This window comes from Nycticebus coucang, chromosome 17 (assembly GCF_027406575.1).
Source record: "Nycticebus coucang isolate mNycCou1 chromosome 17, mNycCou1.pri, whole genome shotgun sequence".
NCBI classification, from domain to species: domain Eukaryota; kingdom Metazoa; phylum Chordata; class Mammalia; order Primates; family Lorisidae; genus Nycticebus; species Nycticebus coucang.
Window position 1 is genome coordinate 80,477,280 of NC_069796.1, and position 24,532 is coordinate 80,501,811.

General features: G+C 42.6%; 1 protein-coding gene across 1 annotated transcript in view; it reads left to right on the forward strand.

The window, feature by feature from the left end:
* FAF2 (Fas associated factor family member 2) overlaps window positions 1–22,172 on the forward strand; it is a 91,554-nt gene extending 69,382 nt beyond the window's left edge. The window contains exons 6-11 of the mRNA XM_053567257.1: window positions 541–626; window positions 726–817; window positions 3,637–3,814; window positions 8,204–8,375; window positions 8,935–9,078; window positions 18,963–22,172. Coding sequence (XP_053423232.1) covers window positions 541–626; window positions 726–817; window positions 3,637–3,814; window positions 8,204–8,375; window positions 8,935–9,078; window positions 18,963–19,145 — 855 coding nt within the window. The 3' untranslated portion in view covers window positions 19,146–22,172. The remainder of the gene's footprint in view (window positions 1–540; window positions 627–725; window positions 818–3,636; window positions 3,815–8,203; window positions 8,376–8,934; window positions 9,079–18,962) is intronic.
* The last annotated feature ends 2,360 nt before the right edge of the window (window positions 22,173–24,532 follow it).

A 24,532-nucleotide genomic window follows, 5' to 3' on the forward strand; every position in this document is an offset into this window, starting at 1 on the left:
GCCTGGAATGAGGCTCATCTTCACAGTTAACTTTTACTTATAAGGATGTTGTAGCTGTGAAGTGACAAAATTATCATCTCCCTTTTTATATGATTAATTCTCCTGTTTTTATCTTCCTTTAGACTGTGGGAACAGCTGACTTTTCTGTGATTTATTGGGGACTTGTATTTGTAAGCCTGTCTACTCTCATGTGCCTGATACAATTTATTTAATAAATCCTAATAACACTGACACAGCATTTCTCAACCTGTGGGTCGCAGCCCCTTTGGACTGTATTAAAAGTTCGTGGCATTAGGAAGGTTGAGAACCACTGCACTAAAACCTTTTCATTAAAGCTTGTTAACGTGGACTTTGTATGGGGGAAAAAAAATGACAGGGATGTGAAGGTAGGAGCTCAGGAATTATTGTGTGACTTCCTCACCTTTTTTTCTTATTTTCTTTTTGTCCTAAATACATACCTGTATCCATTAGGACTTTTAGCCTAATTAAAAGCTCAAAGCATAGTCTTTATAATAATAAATGATCTTGTCTTTCTCACAGGCACTTAATGATGCCAAGCGGGAACTTCGCTTTCTTTTGGTTTATCTTCATGGAGAGGATCACCAGGACTCTGATGAGTTTTGTCGGTAAACAGATTGCTTGATTTACTTCTCTTTTTTGATCTTTTCTGTTGGCAGATTATAGTCAGCAAATTGTTCTCATGTCCTTTTCATTCCTTTCCACAGCAACACACTCTGTGCACCTGAAGTTATTTCATTAATAAACAGTAGGATGCTCTTCTGGGCATGCTCTACAAACAAACCTGAGGGCTACAGGGGTAAGTTTCTTCCTTTTGCCTCATTGAGATTGTTGGAGTATCTTTGGAATGGTCTGGGAGGACATATCATGCCATTTATTACGTGGCTATGCGGCAAACACTATGCTAGTTGCTGGGTTTTTTTTTTAACATTATCTCATTTAATCTTCTCAGCAGTCCTGAGAGATACAGTTTGTATTACCTCCACTTTATAGTTTAGGAATCAGGCTCAGAGACTTTAAGCCCCTGGGCCATGATCATATAGTTAGCAAGTTTTGGAGTGGTAGCAGGTCTAAATGGAATATAAAGCCAATTCTTTATAGTTACTGCTAGAGCCTTTTTGTTCTTGTGAGATAGATTCTTACTCTGTTACCCTGGCCCTGGGTTGAGTGCCGTGGCGTATAACTCACAACAACCTCAAACTCTGGGGCCTCCGTAATCCTCTTGCTTCAGCCTCCCAAGTAGCTGGGACTACAGGCACCTGCTGCAACTACTGGCTATTTTTAGAGATGAGGTCTCACTCTTGCTCAGGCTGATCTTGAACTCCTGATCTCAAGCAGTCTACCTGCCTTGGCCACGCAGAGTGCTAGGATTATAAGAGTGAGCCACCGTGCCTGGCCCGTTTGACTTACCTTGATGTCTGAAGAGCTTATTTTATTCATCAACAATTTTAACAGAGCTTCTTGCACAGAGTTACTTATTTGAGTGCTTTGAGTGTTGATATGAATTCAGAAATTAGATCTTTGCTGATAATAAGTCTTAACTGGAGTTAAGTATTTTTAGAAGTCAGTAGATAGGGCGGCGCCTGTGGCTCAGTGAGCAGGGCGCCGGCCCCATATACTGAGGGTGGCGGGTTCAAACCCAGCCCCGGCCAAACTGCAACCAAAAAATAGCCGGGCGTTGTGGCAGGCGCCTGTAGTCCCAGCTGCTCGGGAGGCTGAGGCAAGAGAATCACGTAAGCCCAAGAGTTAGAGGTTGCTGTGAGCCGTGTGACTTCACTGCACTCTACCGGAGGGCGGTACAGTGAGACTCTGTCTCTACAAAAAAAAAAAAAAGAAGAAGTCAGTAGACAAAGGAAAAAGCACTCATTTTGCACCTACTGCTATACAGCAACCTTTGGGTATATACTAGCATGTCAAGCACTGTGTCAGATCTTTTTTTTTTAGTTGGCGCAGGTGGTGGGCACTGTGTGGCAGAGGGCACTGGCCAGTACCACTGTGTGAGATCTTCAAAACCAAAGATGCACATTTTCCCTGCATCTCAGAATCTGAATCTTTACTAATTGTTTTTAAACATGTGATGAGTTTCTGCAGCATACACTTTGCCATTCTAATATGGCTTTATGGGGATAATGGGGCTGTGAATAGAAGGAAACTAAGGATCTATTTTTTTTTTTTTTTTTTTTTTGTAGAGACAGAGTTTCACTTTATTGCCCTCGGTAGAGTGCCGTGGCGTCACACAGCTCATAGCAACCTCCAACTCCTGGGCTTAGGCGATTATCCTGCCTCAGCCTCCCGAGTAGCTGGGACTATAGGCGCCTGCCACAACGCCCGGCTATTTTTTTTTTTTAATTGCAGTTCGGCCGGGGCTGGGTTTGAACCCGCCACCCTCGGTATATGGGGCCGGCGCCCTGCTCACTGAGCCACAGGCGCCGCCCAAGGATCTATTTTTTTAGATGTTTATAAAATCTTTCCTTTCATACCATAAGGAAAACTCTTATTACAGTAAAATCTTGGTTATTTGGAGACCACCTTTCTAAACTCCTATGGAACAGAGCAAATGGTCTTTTTAGAAGTAGAAAAAAAAAGATATATAGGGAAAAGGGATAAAGAAAGGTTTAGGCAAGATGAAGAAAAGACAGAGAGAAGCAGCAGGCTGACACTTGCAACCTTATCCCCTTTTAGACTTAACCCCTCATCCAGGGAAAACTATGCTAAGCAGGCAGTGTCCGTTGCTCAGTCAGCAGGGCACTCACCACATCGGGTGGCGGGTTCGAACCCAGCCCGGGTCTGCTGAGCAATAATGACAACTGCAACCAAAAAATAGCCGGACATTGTGGTGGTTGCCTGTAGTCCCAGCTACTTGGGAGGCTGAGTCAAGAGAATCACTTAAGCCCAAGAGTTGGAGGTTGCTGTGAACTGTGGTGCCACAGCACTCTACCCAGGATGACAGCTTGAGACTTTGTCGCAAAAAAAAAATATATATGCTAAGTAGTAGACATATTCTATATAGATCCTTTTCCTACCATGAAGTAGACATTATGCTTGAACTCTCCAGCCTTCCCTAACATCACTGCAGCAACCACACCTCCACCAGAAAATATTGTCTGGTTCCAATCAAGCTCTTAGGGATAGGGACACAGATGTATAAAAAAGAAAAGACTAATAAAGTAGGCAGGGCCAGATGTGGTAGCTCACACCTATAATCCTAACACTTTGAGAGGCCACGGCAGGTGGATTATGGAGCTTGAGGAGTTTGAGATCAGCCTGAGCAAAGCAAGACCCCATCTCTAGCTGGGCACTGCAGCAGGTATAGTCCCAGCTACTTGGGAGGCTGAGGCAAGAGGATCGCTGGAGCCCAAGAGTTTGAGGTTATTATAAGCTATGATGCCATAGCATTCATCCCAGGTCCAGGGCAACAGAGTGAGACTCTATCTCAAAAAAAAAAAAAGAAAGAAAGAGAAAGAAACTAGGTGGGAAAATGGTAGGCAGAGAGTAAATGACACTTCTCTTTTTTCTCAACTGGGATTAAAGCAGTTTTATAAATCACTAAGAAAAGTCTAAGCATTGATCTATTGTATTCTCAAGTCCTGCTCTTAATACATTGGGTCTTTTTGTTAGTCTCACAGGCTTTACGAGAGAACACCTACCCATTCCTGGCCATGATTATGCTTAAGGATCGGAGGATGACTGTGGTGGGACGGCTAGAAGGCCTTATTCAACCTGATGACCTCATTAACCAACTGACATTTATCATGGATGCCAACCAGACTTACTTGGTGTCAGAACGCCTAGAAAGGTACAAGGGAGTTCTTTTTTTGCAGTTTTTGGCCAGGGCTGGGTTTGAACCTGCCACCTCTGGTGTATGGGGCTGGTGCCCTACTCCTTTGAGCCACAGGTGCCACCCTACAAGGGAGTTCTTTTATGGAGCAAAAAGACTAGATTTGAATTTGTAGGGTTGACCTGGTGCTCCACAAATCCTGACTTTTCCCCTGCATCAGGCAACATTAAAGTCCTAGCCCATTTAACATTAAAATATTTAAGTCCTTTGACCTAAAGTACTCTATATCAGATCTGTTCTTAGAGATGTGAATCAAAATAGAGACAGGGCTTAATAAGGTGTGTTATGTCATTTAGAATAGCTAGCAAAACATTGAATTGTACTGCAATGAAAAAAAACAGAATAGCTGAACATGATATAAAGAACTTAAATGTAAAAGATGTGGAATAGTTATAAATCCTACCCCATGACATAAGTTATATACATTAATTATAGAAAATTTAAAAACCACAGAAAAATAAAAGAAGAAATTAAAAATAACTTACAATCATATCACACCACTTTTAACATTTTCTTTTGATTTTGTGCATATATATTCATTTCCTATATAGATACACATTTTTTATAAAATTAGAATAATACTATTTTATAAGCCATTTATTTATTTATTTATGTTTCAGACAGATTCTCACTTTGTCACCCTCAGTAGAGTGCCATGGCGTCACAGCTCACAGGAACTTCAAACTCTTGGTCTGAAGTGATTCTCTTGCCTCAGCCTCCCAAGTAGTTGGGACTTCAGATGCCCACCACAATGCCTGGCTATTTTTAGAGATGAGGTCTTTCTCTTGCTCAGGCTGGTCTCGAGCCTGTGAGCTCAGGCAATCCACCCATCTTGGCTTCCTAGAGTGCTAAGATTACAGGCATTGAGCCACCTCACCCAGTCTTTATAAGCCCTTTAAATGCAGCATATGTCACAGTCATTTCTCTCATCATTAAATATTTTATTTTTCTGTCACATTTAAAAAATTATTGCATAGCATTCCATTATGAACATACCATAATCTAACCAGACCACTCTTGTTAGATCTTTAGATTATATTCACTGTTTTTTTTGTTTGTTTGTTTGTTTTTTGAGACAGAGTCTCACTATATTATCCTCAGTAGAGTGCTATGGCGTCACAGCTCACAGCAACTTCAAACTCTTGGGCTTAAGCAATTCTCTTGGCTCTGCCTCCCTGGAACTACAGGCGCCCGCCACAACACCCAGCTGTTTTTTGGTTCTAGTTCTCATTGGTGTTTGGCAGGTCCAAGCTGGATTTGAACCTGCCAGCTCCAGTGTATGTGTCTGGTACCCTAGCTACCAAGCTACAGGCATCGAGCCAATTTTCACATTATTTATTATTAAAAATATGCATGGAGAAAATTTTTTGCATGGATTAAAATTTACATTCCAGCCTGTCTTGGTAGCTCACATCTGTAATCCTAGCGCTCTGGGAGGCCAAGGTGGGTGGATTACTTGAGCTCACAAGTTTGAGACCAGCTGAGCAAAAGTGAGACCCCATCTCTACTAAAAAATAGAAAAACTGAGGCAAGAGGATCGCTTTAGCCCGAGTTGGAGATTGCTGTGAGCTATGATGCAATGTCACTCTACTCAGTATGACAAATTGAGAAACTCTGTCTCAAAAAAATAAATAATAAAATTTATATTCCTAGAAGTGTAATTTCAGGGTCAGACAATATAAATGTATTTTTTTTTTTTTTATTGTTGGGGATTCATTGAGGGTACAATAAGCCAGGTTACACTGATTGCAATTGTTAGGTAAAGTCCCTCTTGCAATCATGTCTTGCCCCCATAAAGTGTGACACACACCAAGGCCCCGCTCACCTCCCAATATAAATGTATTTAAGGCTTTTGATTATAATACCAAAAAAATACCCTCAAAAAAGTTACACAAACTTAAATTTTATGAGATGGCTTGGCACCTATAGCTCAGTGAGTAGGGTGCCGGCCACTTACACCAGAGGCTGGTAGGTTCGAGCCCAGCCTGGGCCTGCTAAACAACTATGACAACTACAAAAAAAAAATAGCCAGATGTTATAGCAGGTGCCTGTAAATCCTAGCTACTAGAGAGGCTGAGGCAAGAGACTCGCTGAAGCCCAAGAGTTTGAGGTTGCTGTGAGCTGTGATGCCACAGCATTTTACCAAGGGCAACATAGTGAGACTTTATCTCGAAAATAAATAAATAGGGCAGTGCCTGTGGCTCAAAGGAGTAGGGCGCTGGCCCCATATGCCAGAGGTGGTGGGTTCAAACCCAGCCCCGGCCAAAAACTGCAAAAAAAATAAAAATAAATAAGTAAAATAAATAAAACTTATGAGAAATGTTCATAAAAATACAGGATAAAAATTTTGTCAATATAGTATGATTTTAGCTGTGTATCTAAGAAATCTATAGGAGGGGAAACTTTCTGGGGAACCAGAAATGATGTATCTCAATTGGAATGATGATTACGTGATTACTTTTATCAAAATTCATTGAATTGTACATTTAAGATTTGTGCATCTTACTGCATATAAATTTTATCTTAATTTTTTTTTTTTAGAGACAGTCTCACTTTGTTGCCCTTGGTAGAGTGCTGTGCCATCATAGCTTACAGCAACCTTCAGCTCTTGGGCTTGCCTCAGCCTCCCAAGTAGCTGGAACTACAGGCGCCCGCCACAACGCCTGGCTATTTTTTTGTTGCAGTTTGGCTGGGGCTGGGTTCAAACCTGCCACCCTTGGTATATGAGGCCGGCGCCCTACTCACTGAGCCACAGGCACTGCCCATTAATTTTTAAAGAAAGTATAAAATAGGAATATCTTATCTCATTAACCATTTTGATTGGCTGAATATTCTTTGTAAGAGAAAACAAAAAATTTATAGGACAGAAGGAAATAAACCACAATGTTAGTGTTTTCTTCTCTGATTAGTGAAATTCTAAATAATATTTTCTGCATTTTTAACATCTTCCACAATGTATGTATTGGTGTACATGTAAAGATTTTGGTTTTATGAAAGCAACACAGGCTGGGCACATTGGCTCTCACTTGTAATCCTAGCACTTTGGGATGCCAAGGCAGGATGATTGCTTGAGGCCAAGAATTTGAGACCAGCCTGAGCTAGAGTGAGACCCCATCCCTAAATAAAAGCAGAAAAATTAGCCAGGTGTGGTGGCATGTACCTATAGTCCCAACTAGGGAGGCTGAGGCAGAAGGATCAGGAGTTTGAGGTTGCAGTAACCTATGATAATGCCAGTGCACTCTAGCTTGGGTGACAGAGTGATACTCTGTTGCAAAAGAGAGAAAGGGAAGGGGGGAAGGAAAGTGAAAAAAGGAGGAAGGGAATGAATGGAAAGAATGAAGGGGAGGAAGAAAGAGAAGGGATGAAAAGGAATCAAAGAAAAAAGAAAGGAAAGAAACAAAAATGATTTACCTATAAAATATGGTGCTGATCACTTTTTTTTTTTTTAATTGAGACAGAGTCTTTGTCACCCTCAGTAGAGTGCTGTGGCATCATAGCTCACAGCAACCTCAGACTCTTGGGCTTAAGCAATTCTCTTGCCTCAGCCTCCCTAGTAGCTAGGACTATAGGGGCCCTACATAACGCCTGGCTATTTTTTGTTTGTTTGTTTAGCAGGCCCTAGGCTAGGTTCTAACCCACCAGCCCTGGAGTATGTGTCCTGCACCCTCACCACTGAGCTGCGGGTGCCCTGCCACTTCTTAATATTACTGTATTACATTTGTTAGAATGTGGAAAAGAGGGCGGCACCTGTGGCTCAAGGAGTAGGGCGCCGGTCCCATATGCCGGAGGTGGCGGGTTCAAACCCAGCCCTGGCCAAAAAAAGAATGTGGAAAAGAGATAAAATTTTATCTTAAAAGTTAAAAGGAGGGCTTGTGGCTTAGTGAGTAGGGTGCCAGCCCCATATACTGAGGGTGGCAGGATTGAACCCAGCCTCAGCCAAACTGCAACAAAATATAGCCGGGCATTGTGGAGGGTGCCTGTAGTCCCAGCTACTCAGGAGGCTGAGGCAAGAGAATCACCGAAGCCCAGGAGTTGGAGGTTGCTGTGAGCTGTGACGCCATGGCACTCTACTGAGGGTGACAAACTGAAATTCTGTCTCTAAAAAAAAATTAAAATGAAAGCTTGCCATTTTTTTTTTTTTATGCCAAATTAGACTAAAGGAAAAAGAGACATCTTGTTCAGATTCTGCCGTGGTCTGCTTTTGGAATCCCTTATGATAGTGTGAAATAGTCATCTGCCAAGATTGTCAACATTTTTATCCCCACCCTACCCAAACCTAAAATTTCAATATCAGAAAACACAGAACTTCGTGAGATTGCTGTTTTCCTGCTATGCTTTCTTCCAAAGGGAAGAAAGAAACCAGACCCAGGTGCTGAGACAACAGCAAGATGAGGCCTACCTGGCCTCTCTCAGGGCTGACCAGGAGAAAGAAAGAAAGAAACGGGAGGAGCGGGAGCGGAAGCGACGGAAGGAGGAGGAGGTGCAACAGCAAAAGCTAGCAGAGGAGAGACGGCGGCGGGTAATGAACCGGTGTCTTCATTCATGTGACTTCCAAACTGTTGAGATTTTGTCATCTTGGTCTTGATAAGTGTGAAAGGAAAGAACTAGATGTTGGGATTGTGGGTGATTTAAGTTTTCCTTACCATTTAAATATTTGTTCTTAGTGTTAGCTGATTTGGCATTGGCATTTTATTTGTGTATTGCCACTTACTTTTAATCTAACCAATGTCTTTTAGTAGCCATTCCCCTTCTCTCTATATATGTCTCGCCTAGTGCACTGCAACAAGCAGGCCTCTTTGCTCAGCCTCCCATGTAGCTGGGACTATAGGCACATACCAGCACACCCAGCTCCCATTCTCTTTTTATTCAGATAAATACCTAAATATAGTCCATAAATAATATGTATGGTGCAATAATATTTTGAATTAGGCTGTTTCTGACTTTCACGAAGAGGTTTTTCTTATGCTAATTAATTAGTTGTTAATTTTTTTTCTGACTGTATCATAAACATGCATGGTCATTGTATTTCTTGTTTCCTGTTTCCCTATTTGTGCCACATTTACTTTGTGTCTCTACAGAATTTGCAGGAGGAAAAGGAAAGAAAGTTGGAGTGTCTGCCCCCTGAGCCTTCCCCTGATGACCCTGAAAGTGTCAAGATCATTTTCAAATTACCCAATGATTCTCGAGTAGAGAGACGGTTCCACTTTTCACAGTCTCTAACAGTAAGGACCACCTAAGTTGTGTGAAGTATATGTAGCATCTGGGCTGTAGATTTGGAAGCTTTTATGGACTTTTGAGAATCTTGTTAGTGTTATCTGCTGCTCTGATAAACAGGGGAGGTACAGAAGAAGAGAGAAATGGGTTTGATATTAGCATGAGTGCAGAAAGAGTGCAGTGAACTGTTGTAGGTTCCTTGAAGTCCAGCTGTCAATTCAAAGCAGTTTTTAAGGTTTTTAAATAGTAATATTTGAGCTGTGCTAAGAAAAAAGGTACCCTAGGGCAGCACCTGTGGCTCAGTGAATAGCATGCCGGCCCCATATACCGAGGGTGGCAAGTTCAAATCTGGCCCCAGCCAAACTGCAACAAAAAAATAGCCAGGCGTTGTAGTGGGCACCTGTAGTCCCAGCTACTCAGGAGGCTGAGGCAAGAGAATCACCTTAAGCCCAAGAGCTGGAGGTTGCTGTGAGCTGTGACGCCACGGCACTCTGCCAAGGGCAACAAAGTGAGACTCAAAAAGAAAGAAAAAAGTACTTTACAGAAAGCACCACAAAAGATTTATGTTTGACCCCCTCACATAAATGGAGGATTTATGTGAGCCAATCCTCCCGTCCCTGGCCATTGGATCCAGGCAAAAGCTTCTGAGCCCTGGGCAGGGATGGGGGGTACCAGAGAAGGCTGCCTTCCCCCAAGCCCACCCTCCTCCACCGTATTTTCCTTTAGCTCCTTTGGTTTTGTTTGCTCATTGGCCTGTGTTCATCCCAGGGGGTTGCTCCAAAAGTGAGGGGGCCTTTCCCTCTATCCTTTGGAGTGCAGGGCAGCATCTCCTGCTTGAGCCCAGACACAGGAGCCTGGCTGGGAGCTTGCCCTTGCCCCTCCTTGTGTTGCCAGTTTATTAACAGCAAATAATCCAATTAAATTAAAAAAAAAAAATTATGTTTGAGGGACCCTTCCGTGCTTTCATCTTCCCTTGGTTTTAGAATCCCACCAGAGCTCCTACTCTATAGAGAAAGCTCTGTCTCCAAAAACCCAGAAACACTGGAATTATGCATCTCAATATAAGTGCAGGGTATCCCAAAGGTAGTCCATAAAGTCACCATACGTTGGGAAATTGTAGCTAAATATACTTTCATTAACAAAATATTCATAACATAATTTTACAAGGAGGTAAAAATTTAATTTATAAATAATTTTTTTTTTTTTTTAGAGACAGAGTCTTACTTTGTTGCCTTTGGTACAGTGCCGTGGCATCACAGCTCACAGCAACCTCCAGCTCTTGGACTCAGGCAATTCTCTTGCCTCCCGAGTAGCTTGGACTACAGGCATGCACCACAACACCTGGCTATTTTTTTGTTGTTGTTGCAGTTTGGCTGGAGTCATGTTCAAACCCGCCATCCCCGGTGGTATATGGGGCTGGCGCCCGACTCACTGAGCCACAGGTGCTACCCTAATTTTTTTTTTTTTTGAGACAGAGCCTCAAGCTGTTGTGCTGGGTAGAGTGCTATGGCATCACAGCTCACAGCAACCTCCAACTCCTGGGCTCAAGCGATTCTCCTGCCTCTGCCTCCCAAGTCTCTGGGACCACAGGCACCTGTCACAATGCCCGGCTATTTTTTGGTTGCAGCCGTCATTGTTGTTTGGCGGGCCAGGGCTGGATACGAACCCGCCAGCTCAGGTATATGTGGCTGGCACCTTAGCCACTTGAGCCACAGGCACCAAGCCCCTAATTTTTTTTTTTTTTTTTAACAGAGAGGTCTTGGTATGTTGCCCAGGCTAGTTTAAGCTCTTGCCTTATAGTAATGTTCCCACCTCAGTCTCCCAAGAAGCAAGCCATCATACTCAGAATAGAAGCACCAGTTTGTGAGGTTACTTCATATGTTTGTTATACATGCAGTTACTTAGTATTGGGCCTGGCTTGTAGTAAGTACTCAAATAGTAATTATTGTCTTTGGGATATATAACCAAAAGAAAGCTTTTGTTTATATTGAGAATTGGTGTGTTGCCTTTCCAAATTGTACAGCTATTTTAGATTGTGGTGTTTTCTTTATCACCTGAAATAATCAAGAGTAAACTTCATAATAGAAATGAAGATGTACTGTAATCAAATGAGGCTGGTAGCACATTCATTGCTTCTTGTTGTTTAACTAGAGAACATTGGGCAAGTCACAGAATCTTTTACAGGGCCTCAGACTTCCCATTTATAAAATGGAAATATACTTTGCCCTCTAATAACTTTAAACTGGCTCGGTGCCCATAGCTCAGTGAGTAGGGCGCCGGCCACATACACTGAGGCTGGCCGGTTCAAGCCTGGCCCGGGGCTGCTAAACAACAATGACAACTGCAACAAAAAAATAGGCAGACATTGTGATGGGCGCCTAGTCCCAGCTACATGGGAGGCTAAGGCAAGAGATTGCTTACACCCAAGAGTTGGAGGTTGCTGTGAGAGGGAGACATAGTGAGACTCTATCTAAATAAATAAATAAATATAAAAAAATAATACCTTTAAACTAGAGAAATGTCATGCACTGAGCTGGACCCTGGAGAGATTATACACATACAAGTGAGGGAGCCATAATTCTGAAATGCATGGAGCTTACTGGCCATAGATGATAGAAGGCTCAAAGAACTTATAAAGAATAAAAGCATAAAAGCATAAAGCATCTTGGTGAGAAAGAAGCAAATAGCTTCCTCATTTTATTTGTCTTTCATTTATAAATTTATTCATATTGGGGAAAATGCTTATGTCTTTAACTTTGGATTTTTTAATTGGCTATTGTGAATATGCCTCACACTGTAGGTGGTTAGGAAATGTAAATTCCCTTCCTCTGGCTTCCCCCTCTGTTTCCTGACTTCAGGTTCGCATATGGATTTTAGCTTACCTGTTCACTAGCTATTGCGCTGTTGTACACCTGAGCTCTATGGAACTTCTTAAAGTTTCTACTCCCATTGCTCTGATAGATAAAACTGTATGTAAAATTTAACCAAATTTTACTCTCCTGAGAGTTTTAGAGGAAAAAGCTATTGGAATTGTGGAGGGGAGGCTGGACGTGGTGGCTTATACCTGTAATCCTAACACTCTGAGAGGCTGAGCCCAGGGGATTGCTTGCGTTTAGGAGTTTGAGACCAACCTGAGCAAGATTGAGATTCCATCTCTACTAAAAATAGAAAAACTACCCAGGCATTGTTGTGGGCACCTATAGTTCTAGCTACGTGGGAAGCTGAGGCAAGAGGACCTCTTGCACCCAAGAGTTTGAGGTTGCTGTGAGCTAAGATAACACCATGGAATTCAACCCAGGTGACAGGTTGAGACTTGAGTTTCAAAAAAAAAAGAGAATTGTGGCATAGAATAGGCCTGTGCTAAATGATGGATACACACAAGCATAAAGAAATGTAAAGGACATTAGAAACTAAGAAGTAGGCAAGATGGAAAGGAGTTAGGGATAGTGAACACTATCCAGGTATGAGCAAACTGAAAGCCCTGATTTCACCATTATATGGTGTATCCATGTAACAAAAACATTTAGGCCCCCTTAATATTTTGAAATTTAAAAAAAAAAAGCCTCTGGCCACAGGTACTAACTATTCATTAACTATTTTAATCCTTGAAGACTTCAATAGATTTCTTCACTAAAAGCTATTTAAAAGGGCGGCATCTATGGCTCAGTGGGCAGGGTGCTGGCCCCATATACCAAGAGTCATGGGTTCAAACCCGGCCCTGGCCAAACTGCAGCAAAAAAATAGTCGGGCGTTGTGGCGGGTGCCTGTAGTCCCAGCTGCTTGGGAGGCTGAGGCAAGAGAATCACCTAAGGCCAGGAGTTGGAGGTTGCTATGAGCTGTATAATGCCATGGCACTCTACTGAGGGTGATAAAATGAAACTCTATCTCTACAAAAACAAAAACAAAAAAAAGCTTAAAAAAAAGATCATTGTGACCACCTGAGACTAAGAGTAATGCTTGGTCATAAATGAGACTTAGAGATGGGGAAGTAGTATTAAAGAGAATTACACTGTGGTGCTGGCCTGGAAATTAACATTGGCAGAGAAAATTACATAAAACCAAGTAGTGATTGTTTTTTAGTACTCTTGCAGACCCTGTGTCATCTTATTATAAACTTGGGCCTTCATAAATAATCTCAAGAAGTGACATTGGGTTAAATGCTATGCTAAAAAAGGATAAACAACAGGAAAATATATAGGTCCCATGCTTTTTTTTTTTTTTTTTGAGACAGAATCTCAAGCTGTTGCCCTGGCATCACAGCTCATAGCAACCTCAATCTCTTGGGCTTAAGCGACTCTCTTGCCTCAGCCTCCCAAGTAGCTAGGACTATAGGTACCAGGCACAACACCCGGCTATTTTGTTGTTGTATTTGCTGTGACTATTTGGCAGGCTCAGGCTGGATTTGAACCCGCCAGCTCCAGTGTACTGAGCTACAGGTGCCGAGCCAGCTGACTTTCTTTTAAGTGAATCAGAAATTCAAGTTATACTCAACCTGGAGCTAATTTTTCTGTTCCTTACAAACCAAATTGCCAGTTTTGCACCCATGTTTGAAATTCTTTTTTTTTTTTTTTTTTTTTGTAGAGACAGAGTCTCACTTTATGGCCCTCAGTAGAGTGCCGTGGCCTCACACAGCTCACAGCAACCTCCAGCTCCTGGGCTTAAGCGATTCTCTTGCCTCAGCCTCCCGAGCAGCTGGGACTACATGTTTGAAATTCTTAAGCAGTGACTAAAAAAGAAACAAGTGTTACTTCATTTTTATGAAACCTTTGTTAATGTCATACCAAGAATAATTGGTGCAAATCTAATTGATACATCTCAAGAAAAGGAGAATGAACATTAATGGTAATTGCAAAGAGTCAGAGAAGGCAACTAAAAATGATTGAGGTTATAGCCGGGCGTTGTGGCGGGCGCCTGTAGTCCCAGCTGCTCAGGAGGCTGAGGCAGGAGAACCCAAGAGCTAGAGGTTGCTGTGAGTCCTGTGACATCATGGCACTCTACTGAAGGCAATAAAGTTAGACTCTGTCTCTACAAAAAAAAAAAAAATGATTGAGGTTGATAGACTAAAATATGAAAAGTTTATAAAATCATGAATGGATTAAGATAAGAGGAACATGGGTTTACTCCCTAAATTCTGGAATTGTAGCCCCTTAAAAATCCCTAAAGAGGTAAGTTTAAGACAGATAAACTTACCCACAGGGGAGTAAACACAGAAAATTCATTATTCTGAGAGGTATGATTAAAAGAAAATGGAAGTAGATACCTCCAAAAAAGGAAGAATAACTTGAGTGGTGTGTTTCTCATCTTTGAGGTTGACTTGAAAGAGATGAGCAGTCTTTGTTAGAAGTAGAGTGGTAGGACAGCACCTGGGGCTCAAGGAGTAGGGCGCCGGCCCCACATACTGGAGGTGGCAAGTTCAAACCCAGCCCTGCCAAAAACTGCAAAAAAAGAAAAAAAAAATGAAATGAAAGAAATAGTGCTAGATAGGGAGGGACACAGAGCATGCCTACTCCTAATGTGTAGCATTAAGAGCCTGGAGAGACAACGGTGGCCTGTCCACAAGTATTTCACTGACAGTTTTAAGTTTTAGCAGTGTGAAATTCTCCTGATGTTGCGTTCCTTCTCACTAAGGATTTACCCGTGTCTCGTCAGAGGCATAGCAGGGTGAAGAGGTCATTGCCATACAGGCAAAGTCCACATAAGGGTGTCATATTTTCATCAGGTTAAAGAATATGTCCACATGAGGGGGGCATGTCAGGAACATCAGCCTAACTAGCCCAGGATGGGTATCAAAGCCAGAACAGGGCAAGGAGGGTATATATAGGAATTCACCAGTTTGTGGGGTTGAGGGGGAAGAAGTAAAGTCCTGATTTTTTTTTTTTTTTTTTGGAGACAAGTCTCACTATGTCACCCTTGGTAGAGTGCCATGGTGTCACAGCTCACAGCAACCTCAAACTCTTGAGCTTAAGCAATTCTCTTGCCTCAGCCTCCCAAGTAACTGGGACTATAGGTGCCGGTCACAATGACCAATGCCCGGCCATTTTTTGTTGCAGTTGTCATTGTTGTTTAGCTGGCCCGGCCCAGGTTCAAACCCACCACCCTCAGTGTGTGTGGCTAGCACCGTAACCACTATGCTATGGGAGCCAAGCCTAAAGTCCTGATTTTTGGGGGGAGATTCATCGATGGTACAAGAAACCACGTTACACTGATTGCATTGTTAGATAAAGTCCCTCTTACAATCTTGTCTTGCCCCGAAAAGGTGTGGCACACACCAAGGCTCCACTGCACCTAGCCTTTTACATATTTTTTATATGTAAATATAGGTGCAGGGATGCACATAGACACAGATTTCTCTAACCCAATCCACAAAGAATGCCTAGGAGCAGCAACTCCCCAGTAGCAATAAGCACACCTAGCTGCTAGATCTTGATATTTTTATTTTTGTATTTTAAGATAGTCTCACTCTGTGCCCTGGGTAGAGTGCCGTGGTGTCCTAGCTCACAGCAACCTCAAACTCTCGGGTTCAGGCGATTGCCTTTCCTCCACCTCCCAGGCAGCTGAGACCACAGGCACCTGCCACTTCACCTGGCTAGTTTTTCTATTTTTAATTTATTTATTCTGAGACGAAGTCTTGCTATGTTGCCCTTGGTAGAGAGCTATGGTGTCACAGCTCACAGCAACCTTAAACTCTTGGGGTTAAGAGATTCTCTTGCCTTAGCCTCCCAAGTAGCTGGGACTACCGGTGCCTGCCACAACGCCCAGCTATTTTTCTGTTTCAGTTATCATTGTTGCTTAGCTGATCCGGGCTGGGTTCGAACCCACCAACCTTGGTGTATGTGGCTGGCGCTGTAACCACTGCACTACAGGCGCTGAGCCTTTTTTTATTTTTTTATTTATTTTGTTTTGAGACAGAGTCTCACTTTCTCACCCTCAGTAGAGTATTGTGGCATCATAGCTCACAGCAACCTCAAACTCTGGGGCTCAAGTGATCCTCTTGCCTCAGCCTCCTAAGTAGTTGGGACTACGTGCACCCGCCACAACACTGGGCTATTTTTAGAGACAGGGTCTCACTTTGACTCAGGTTGGTCTTATGCTCAGGCAGTCTACCTGGCTTGGCCTCCCAGAGTGCTGGGATTACAGGCGTGAGCCACCGTGCCTGGCTCCTGTTTTTCTATTTTTGGTAGAGATGGGGTCTTACTTTTGCTCAGCATGATCTCGAACTTGTGAGATCAAGCAATCCACCGGCTTCAGCATCCCAGAGTATTAGGATTATAGCCATGAGCAACAGAGCCCATCTGATAATGGTATTCAAAAGTCAAGATCTATGGCGGCACCTGTGGCTCAGTGAGTAGGGTGCCAGCCCCATGTACCAAGGGTGGCAGGTTCAAACCTGGCCCCCGCCAAACTGCAACGAAGAGTAGCCGGGCGTTGTGGCGGGCACCTGTGGTCCCAGCTACTCAGAAGGCTGAGGTAAGAGAATCGCCTAAGCCCAGGAGTTGGAGATTGCTGTGATCCATGACACCACGGCACTCTACCAAGGGTGACAAAGTGAGACTCTGTCTCAAAAAAGAGTCAAGATCTAGGGGCCCAGCATGGTGGCTCATGGTCCCAGCTACTTGGAAAGCTGAGGCAAGAGAATCACTTGAGCCCAAGAGTTTGAGGTTTCTGTGGGGTATCATGCAGCGGCATTCTGCCAGGGGTAAGAAAGTGAGACTCTGTCCAAAAAAAAAAAGTCAAGATCTACACCAAGTACTGTGGCTCACACCTGTAATTTTAGCAGTCTGGGAGGCCGAGGCAGGTGGATTGCCTGAGCTCAGGAGTTTGAGACCAGCCTGTGCAAAAGCAAGACCCCATTTCTACTAGAAAAAAGAAAAACTAGCCCGATGTTATGGCAGGCACCTGTAGGCTCAGCTTCTCGGAAGGATGAAAGAAGGGGATCACTTGAGCCCAAGAATTTGAGGTTACTGTGAGCTATGATGCCATGGCACCCTACCCCAGAGTGACTGAATGAGATTCTGTCTAAAAAGATTAAAAATATATATAAATAAACACATGTATGCATGCATACATACATACATACCATTGTCCATGAAAATGAACCAGGCCCCTTTGAAGAAATGGGGCTTGTTTCAGGAAGCAAGGAATTGTTCAGAGAATGACACAGAAGGCAACCATTTATGCTTACTCTATCTGGAATAGTTTGAACATTAAAATAAATTATAACCTGTTAAATAGAAATCATGACTCCCCATTCAGTAATATAAATAAATAAATTTAAGTGTTTGAGGAACAAAATATCTCTATGGTTTCAAAGTACCTCTCCAGAAAATACTGATCAATTACAAAAAGAAAAGGAATAACTTTACAGTGGAGAAGCCTAGTAGACACCACCATAATTGAGCAATCACAGTGATCATACATCATGTAGCAAAATTTATAGTTACTCCATCTGGATGAGATGCACTGAGTAAAATGCAGCATCATTTCTGTAATATTTGTGAGTGAACATAAGACAAAATGAGGGACATTCTACAAAATAACCAACCCATAATCTTTAAAAAGGTCAAGGTCAGGGCCAGCTATAGTGGCTCACACGTGTAATCGCAACACTCTGGGAGGCCTAGCCAGGAGGATCACTTGAGCCCAGGAGTTCAAGACCAGCTTGAGGAAGAGCAAGACCCTGTCTTAAAATAGACAAAATAGACCGCCCCACCCCCCAAAAAAAGGCTGAATGTCATTCCAGGTGTTTACAGTCCCAGTTACTCACTTGAACCTAGGAATTTGAGGTTGCTATGAGCTAGGCTGATGCCATTGCACTCTAGCCCAGGGCAACAGAATAAGACTGTATCTCAAAAATAAATAAATAAACAAGTAAACAAAAATATCGAAGTCATGAAAGTCAAGGGAAGACTGAGGATTTGATTTAAATCTGCATCTTTCTGCTATAAAAGCAGAAGCTTCACACTGGTGAAGCTTTAATGGGGCCAAAATTATAATGTACTATATGTTATATTGTAATAATGTATCAGTTAAATTTCCCAATTTTTTTTGGTTTGCTTTGTTTTTGAGACGAGAGTCTTGCTAAGTTGCCTAGACTGGACTCTAACTCCTGGACTCACAAGATCCTCCTGCCTCAGCCTCCCGAGTAGCTGGGATGACAAGGCACACATCACTGGATTGTCAAGTTTCCTGATTTTGATGGTTGAGTTGTGGTTATGTAGAAGATTGTCTTGTTTGTGAGATATACCCTTTCTTTTTTTTTTTTTTTTAAGGACAGAGTCTCATTTTGTCAACCCTCGGTAGAGTGCCATGGCATCGCAGCTCTTGGGCTTAGGCGATTCTCTTGCCTCAGCTTCCCAAGTAGCTGGGACTATAGGTGCCTGCCACAACAGATAATTTTTTGTTGCAGTTTGGCCAGGGCCAGGTTCAAACCCTCCACCCTCAGTATATGGGGCCGGTGCCCTACTCCCTGAGACACAGGCACCGCCTGTGAGATATACCCTTTCAAGTATTCTGGAGTAATGGGAAATCAGGTTGGGAACACACTCACAACTGGTTCAAAGAAAAAAAGTTTATGTCCTATACTTTCACCTTGTCTGTAACTTTGTTATTTCTAAGAAAAATTTTTTAGCATTTAATCAGACAAGTTGTCAAAGAAGATACAGATGAATTAGTTCAGAGCAGGACTAGTGTTGGGCCTGTGTAATTTCTTTTAACGGGCTGCTCCACATGTTTGCCCAGGAAAATGGAAAGAACTCAAAGTGGAATTCAGATGTAATTTAATTACTTCATATCTCAGAGTCATCCTAGGGTGAGTTGGAGACATTTGACTTCATAGTCATGTGTATATCTCTCTTTTTCTTACTGCCCTTCTTTTTCTGTATGACTTCTGCAGGTAATCCATGACTTCTTATTCTCCTTGAAGGAAAGCCCTGAAAAGTTTCAGATTGAAGCCAATTTTCCCAGGAGGGTGCTGCCCTGCGTCCCTTCAGAGGAGTGGCCTAATCCCCCTACACTGCAGGAAGCTGGACTCAGCCACACAGAAGTTCTCTTTGTTCAGGACCTAACAGACGAATGATAGACACTTTTTCTTTCTCTCTGCTCCTACCCCAATCCCTAAGAGAAATAGAAAAAACAGAAAACAAACAAACAAAAAGAGAGAAATTCATATTATTATTATTATTATACAATATTTTTTTTAAAAAGACTGCTGCATCCTAAGGTAGGATCAGAAACCATGCTGCCTGCAAGAGTCACAACCTGTATGCGTGTGTGAGTGTGTGCGTGCGTGCATGTGTGCGTGTGTGTGCGCGCGCGCTAACTTAGCAATGAACGTGACCCCGGACAAGCCCATCCTTCCCTATGGCCTCTGCACATGCACCTTCCAGCAAGCGGAGACTCTTTACCTTCAATGCATCCATTGTCCCAACTAAGGATGGGGACATTCCCACTAGTTCTCATTCATTCCTGCTTTTATGGAACGTAAAAGTGGGAAAACCTCCAACCAGCGACTTACTGCAGCATCTCCTAAGGACTTGCTTCTCCCATATCTGGAGAAGAAAGGAAAGAAAAAGCACAGAACAGAGATGTTCCTTAAACTGCCCACAATTTACAAATAACTTTGTGTTGCTTTGTAATGACCAAAGGAATGAGGCTGACAGATGTTTTGTTTTATTTTTTCCCCGTAACTTTATTTGATAAAGAGCCAATTTTTAAACCCACGAGTTAATTGTTCATGTTCTGGGCTCCTCAGTGCACAGTAGTGTAATAAAGGTGCCCCGGGCTGGGTTGTACTTACTTCTGCCATTGTTCCTCTCACGTTCCCAGGGAGGTCGTTCTTTTTTGGTCCAACTCCTGCTGTCCTTTCTTGCCACCTATCTACACCACTTGAAGCAGTGGGAGGAAATCTGGGTTTATAGCTCCACAAAGGCACACACAACTGCAGCTTTTCCTTGGAATCTGTGCCAGGTGGTGGTTATGGGGTGTGAACCAAAGGATAGCAGCTCTTCATTCCTCTTATGACATGTGCATGCTTCCCTGAATTGCCAAGCTTGGTGCCTTTCCAAGCAGGGCCTGTGGTGGAGTCAGCAGAACCATATAGGGTGCCCTGTTTGTCTCAGTGAAAGTGTGTTTTAAGGACAGGAGGAACCAGTGGCCTCGAAGGAAGCCAAGACAGAACTCCCAGCCTGTACAAACTCTTGGAGGCACATTTTAGTTTCTGATGTAGCCACCTTCTGGAGGCACTTTTTATCCTCTTCCCTCTGTTGCTGTGTTGAAGTAATAGGTTTTTTATGACTGGGTTTATAGTAAAGGGTACATGGGTCAGGCCATGTATTTACAGATGCCAGTGTGTGTTGACAAGTATTCCAAAGCTTTCTAGACTGGTGCAGGCTCGTAACACTGCAACTTGTTGAAGTTCCTATAGTTCCTAGAGTGCTGTGAGGATAGGGGGTTCAGATCAACAAGATAAAGCATAACTTGCTAGATTTGTGTCTCCAAAGCCTTTCTCTCGTGCTTAACTAAAACCTAAGGAGTAAGTAATATGGTTACTCTTGTCTGTAGCCCTTGTTACTGGAGTAAACATAGTGTAGGATGAGGCACCTTCAGATATCACCTAGAGAGTCTTAAGAATTTCCCAGTGGCTTTGGCACAGGTGTCTAGAGCACCATCTCTAGGAAGATTTAATTCTGTCCCTGACTGCTGATTATTCTTCTACTTTGTTTTCTGCTGTCCCAAGTCTAGATGAGTGGGAAGTCACCATCTGACTGTTGTCATGAAATATATCTGGAGTGAACACCAGGATAAACCATGTTCTGCACTCAAACTGTATGTGAAATTTGCTTCCCTCTGATAACCAAGCAAAGAGGAATTTTTCCGCTTAACTAAGCTTCCCTCCCTGACTGGAATTCACAACTTTTCTCTGGTAGCACACAGGAGGGTATCAAGAACCTTTGTTAGGCTAGGTTTACTGTGTAAGTATTCTGCCCACACTTCTTTGGGGGAAATTGTGATTTTTTTCTTTTATAATTCATTCTCATCTTACTCTACAGTATGCACTTTATGCCTCTTGACTTTGATAACTTATTCAGTGAAGGAGGTCCGATGCCAGAATTTTTTTTTTTAAGTCTCTAAATCTTTATGTTAGTACAACTCTTGGGACAGCATCCCCATTGGTTAACGTTTCAAGAGGCTTCAGCACATTACCCTTTCCAGTCCCATTTGAAACAGTTCTGCTTTCAGACCCTGGTGCCTGTCTCTCTGCTGACCCCACTGCTGCTGCCTCTGTGCCATTTCCTTTCCTAAGTGAAATATGGGCTGCACATTTGTCACTTAATGCCAGTACAATCTATATGTTACTCCCAAGGACTTCTGGGAGATTGATGGGACCTGCAAGGGAGAAAACACTGAGAAGCTGGTGATCTGCAGGCATTTGCTCTTGTTCCAAATCACTGGGATATTTCAACTGTTGTTTCTAAATGGCAAGCCATCAACTAAATGAAAACACTTGTTTCGAATTTTGTTCCGTACTCCCAAGACTGAAGTTACAGATTCAGCTGAATAACCATGGGAAATAACCAAGCAAAGACACTCAATTGGAGTCAGTCGGATTTTTGCAGCCTCAGTGGGGCCATTCTGGTCTTTTCTCCCACTCATGCAGAATTTCCTCCAGCAAGTATTTCTCCTTGTTTGCCTCCACCATGATGAGAGAATAGCCAGAGGAGAATATCTCTTTAAAAAAGTAAAACTAAAAAAATCTAGAATCTTCAAATGAGCAGTTACAAAAATTGCTGATGGTGCCAAGGCCATAGAAAGAGTTTCAGAAAATGACTGTGGGAAGGAGTGATAATCCCTGGAATGCAGAGTCAGGGAAGTATTATCATCTGGTGCTTGAACAAGGAGCTCCACTTTACAACTGGTTTTTTAGGACTTGTGAGGAATGCAGCAATGGGAAATCCATCCACAAAGGATGCAGTGCCCCAACTTGTACTGCACCTGAATAGATAACATGATAATTTACTGAAGAAATCTAGTGTACTTTAAATTTTTTTCATAAAAGTTTACATTGTATTGTAGGTTAACATTAAATGTTTTATAACAAAAAATTTCTAACAAGCTGTGGGTCTTTCTGTCTAGGAGAGATGTGATATTTTGGGGGTATGAAGGAAAGATTGGAAAATGTTGGGGGAGGGAGCAGAACATTGCATGGCCATGAAGCAAGGGAAAAATCAAAGAGGAGCAAGGAGTTAAAATAGGTCTTCTATATTGTATTCTTATGAAAAATATCAGCTTTGGCAGCATGATGTGGTAGAGCAGGTATATTGGAGCTCAAATTTGGGCTATGTCATTTTTTAGCTTTGTGAACCAGGCAAATTCTTTAGCTTCCATGAGCTTTAGTTTTCCCAACTATAAATGAATATAAAGCCATTTGCCTCAAGATAGGTTTTTAGATTCAATCAAATAAATATATACAAAGCTCTTGGCGTATAGAACTCTTTGAACTCTTCTCCATGGGAGTATATTTTAAAGAAATATTTTCCTGCAATAATTTGTTGTTTTTTTTTAGAGAGAGAGTCTCACTTTGTCATCCTGGGGTACAATGTCGTGGCATCATGGCTCACAGCAGCCTCAAACTTTTGGGCTCAAGTGATCCTCTTGCATCAGTTTTTCATTTTTAATAGAGATGCGGTCTCACTCTTGCTTAGGCTGGTCTTGAACTCCTAAGCTCAAGTGATCCACCCTGCCTTGGCCTCCCAGAGTGTTGGGATTATAGGCACGATTACTGCGCCTGACCCCAATAATTTCATTTTCTTAAGGAATTTTTCATTTCTCCTTTGCAAAGGAGTGGCTGGAGAAGAGTCATTTTTGACCTCAGACTTTGAACCATCAGAATTCCCCTCCTAGAGTAATTTTGTTCATGTTTTCACTTTTTTTATGGCACCTAGATTAAAAATAACATTTTTATTTGGATATAATTCACACAGTCCACAATTCACCCATTTAAAGTATATAGTTCAAGACTATACTTTCAGGGATCGCTTGTGTAGTTGCTTGTTTGTTACTAGAGTCTTTTCCCTGAATGTGTAGAAGAGAGTGAAAGTGAGAGAGAAAAGAGAGGGAGGGAGAGAATGAGAGGAAAGGTTTTTGGTTTTGGTTTTTTTTTGTTTGTTTTTGAGACAATCTCACTATGTCGCTCTTGGTAGAGTGTCACAGCTCACAGCAACCTCAAACTCTTGGGCTTAAGCAATCCTCTTGCCTCAGCCTCCCAAGTAGCTGGGACTACAGTCTCCTGGCACAATCCCTGGCTATTTTTTTGTTGCAGTTGTCGTTTAGCTGGCCTGGGTCGGGTTTGAACCCACCAGCCTCGGTGTATGTGGCTGGCACCATAACCACTGTGCTGTGGGCGCCAAGCCTTTTTTTCATTTCTGAGAGAAAATTTTCTGGTTACTCTGTCCAAAGTAAGGCCCTCATATTTTTCAGGTGTGAACCTTAATATTTGCTCAGTAAGTCTAGTTAAGTCTGCAAAAATAGTTTATTCAACTAAGGTCAGAAGCCACTTAAAATGAATTTCATAATTGACTCTGAAGCTTATTTATGAAAATTTTGCTATTAATAGAATCAAGAAAGATCCAAATCTGAGTGGCGCCCGTAGCTCAGTGGGTAGGGCACCGGCCACATACAACGAAGCTGGTGGGTTCGAACCCAGCCTGGGCCTGCTAAGCAACAACAAAAACTGCAAAAAAAAAAAAACCTGCTGGATGTTGTGGCAGGCATCTACAGTCCCAGCTACTTGGGAGGCTGAGGCAAGAGAATCACTTAAGCCCAAGAGTTTGAGGTTGCTGTGAGCTGTGACGCTACGGCACTCTACCCAGGGCAACAGATTGAGACTCTGTCTCAAAAAAAATCCAAATCTGATGCCACCCAGTTTTAAATCCTCGCTCATAGTTTTGGCCAAGTGACTTCATCTCTCTATAGGCCTGCTATCTTATCAGCAAAATAGGGTTGATTGTAGCATTGCTGTGAAAATTAAATGCTATTGCAGTGTGCCTAACACATACAGTAGATGTATGGAATATCTATCTCCTATTCAATGTGGGTGGGCTTGCTTTTTTGTTTTCATTTTTTTTTTTCTTGAGAGAGGCTCTTCCTCTATCACCCAGGCTGGAGTTCATTCAGTAGCAAGATCATTTGTCAGTGCAGCCTCAAACTCCTAGGCTCAAGCAGTCCTCCCAAGTAGTTGGGTCAACAGGCATACACCAATTTTATTTTGTGTGAAGACAGGGTCTTGCTTTGTTGCCCAGGTTGATCTCAAAATCATGGCCTCAAATGGAAGGCCTCCTATCTCTCCAAAGCGCTGGGATTACAAGTGTAAGCCACCACACTTGGCCTTTATTTTAAAAAGTTTGGAGTTTGGCAGCGCCTGTGGCTCAAAGGGGTAGAGCGCCAGTCCCATATGCTGGAGGTGGC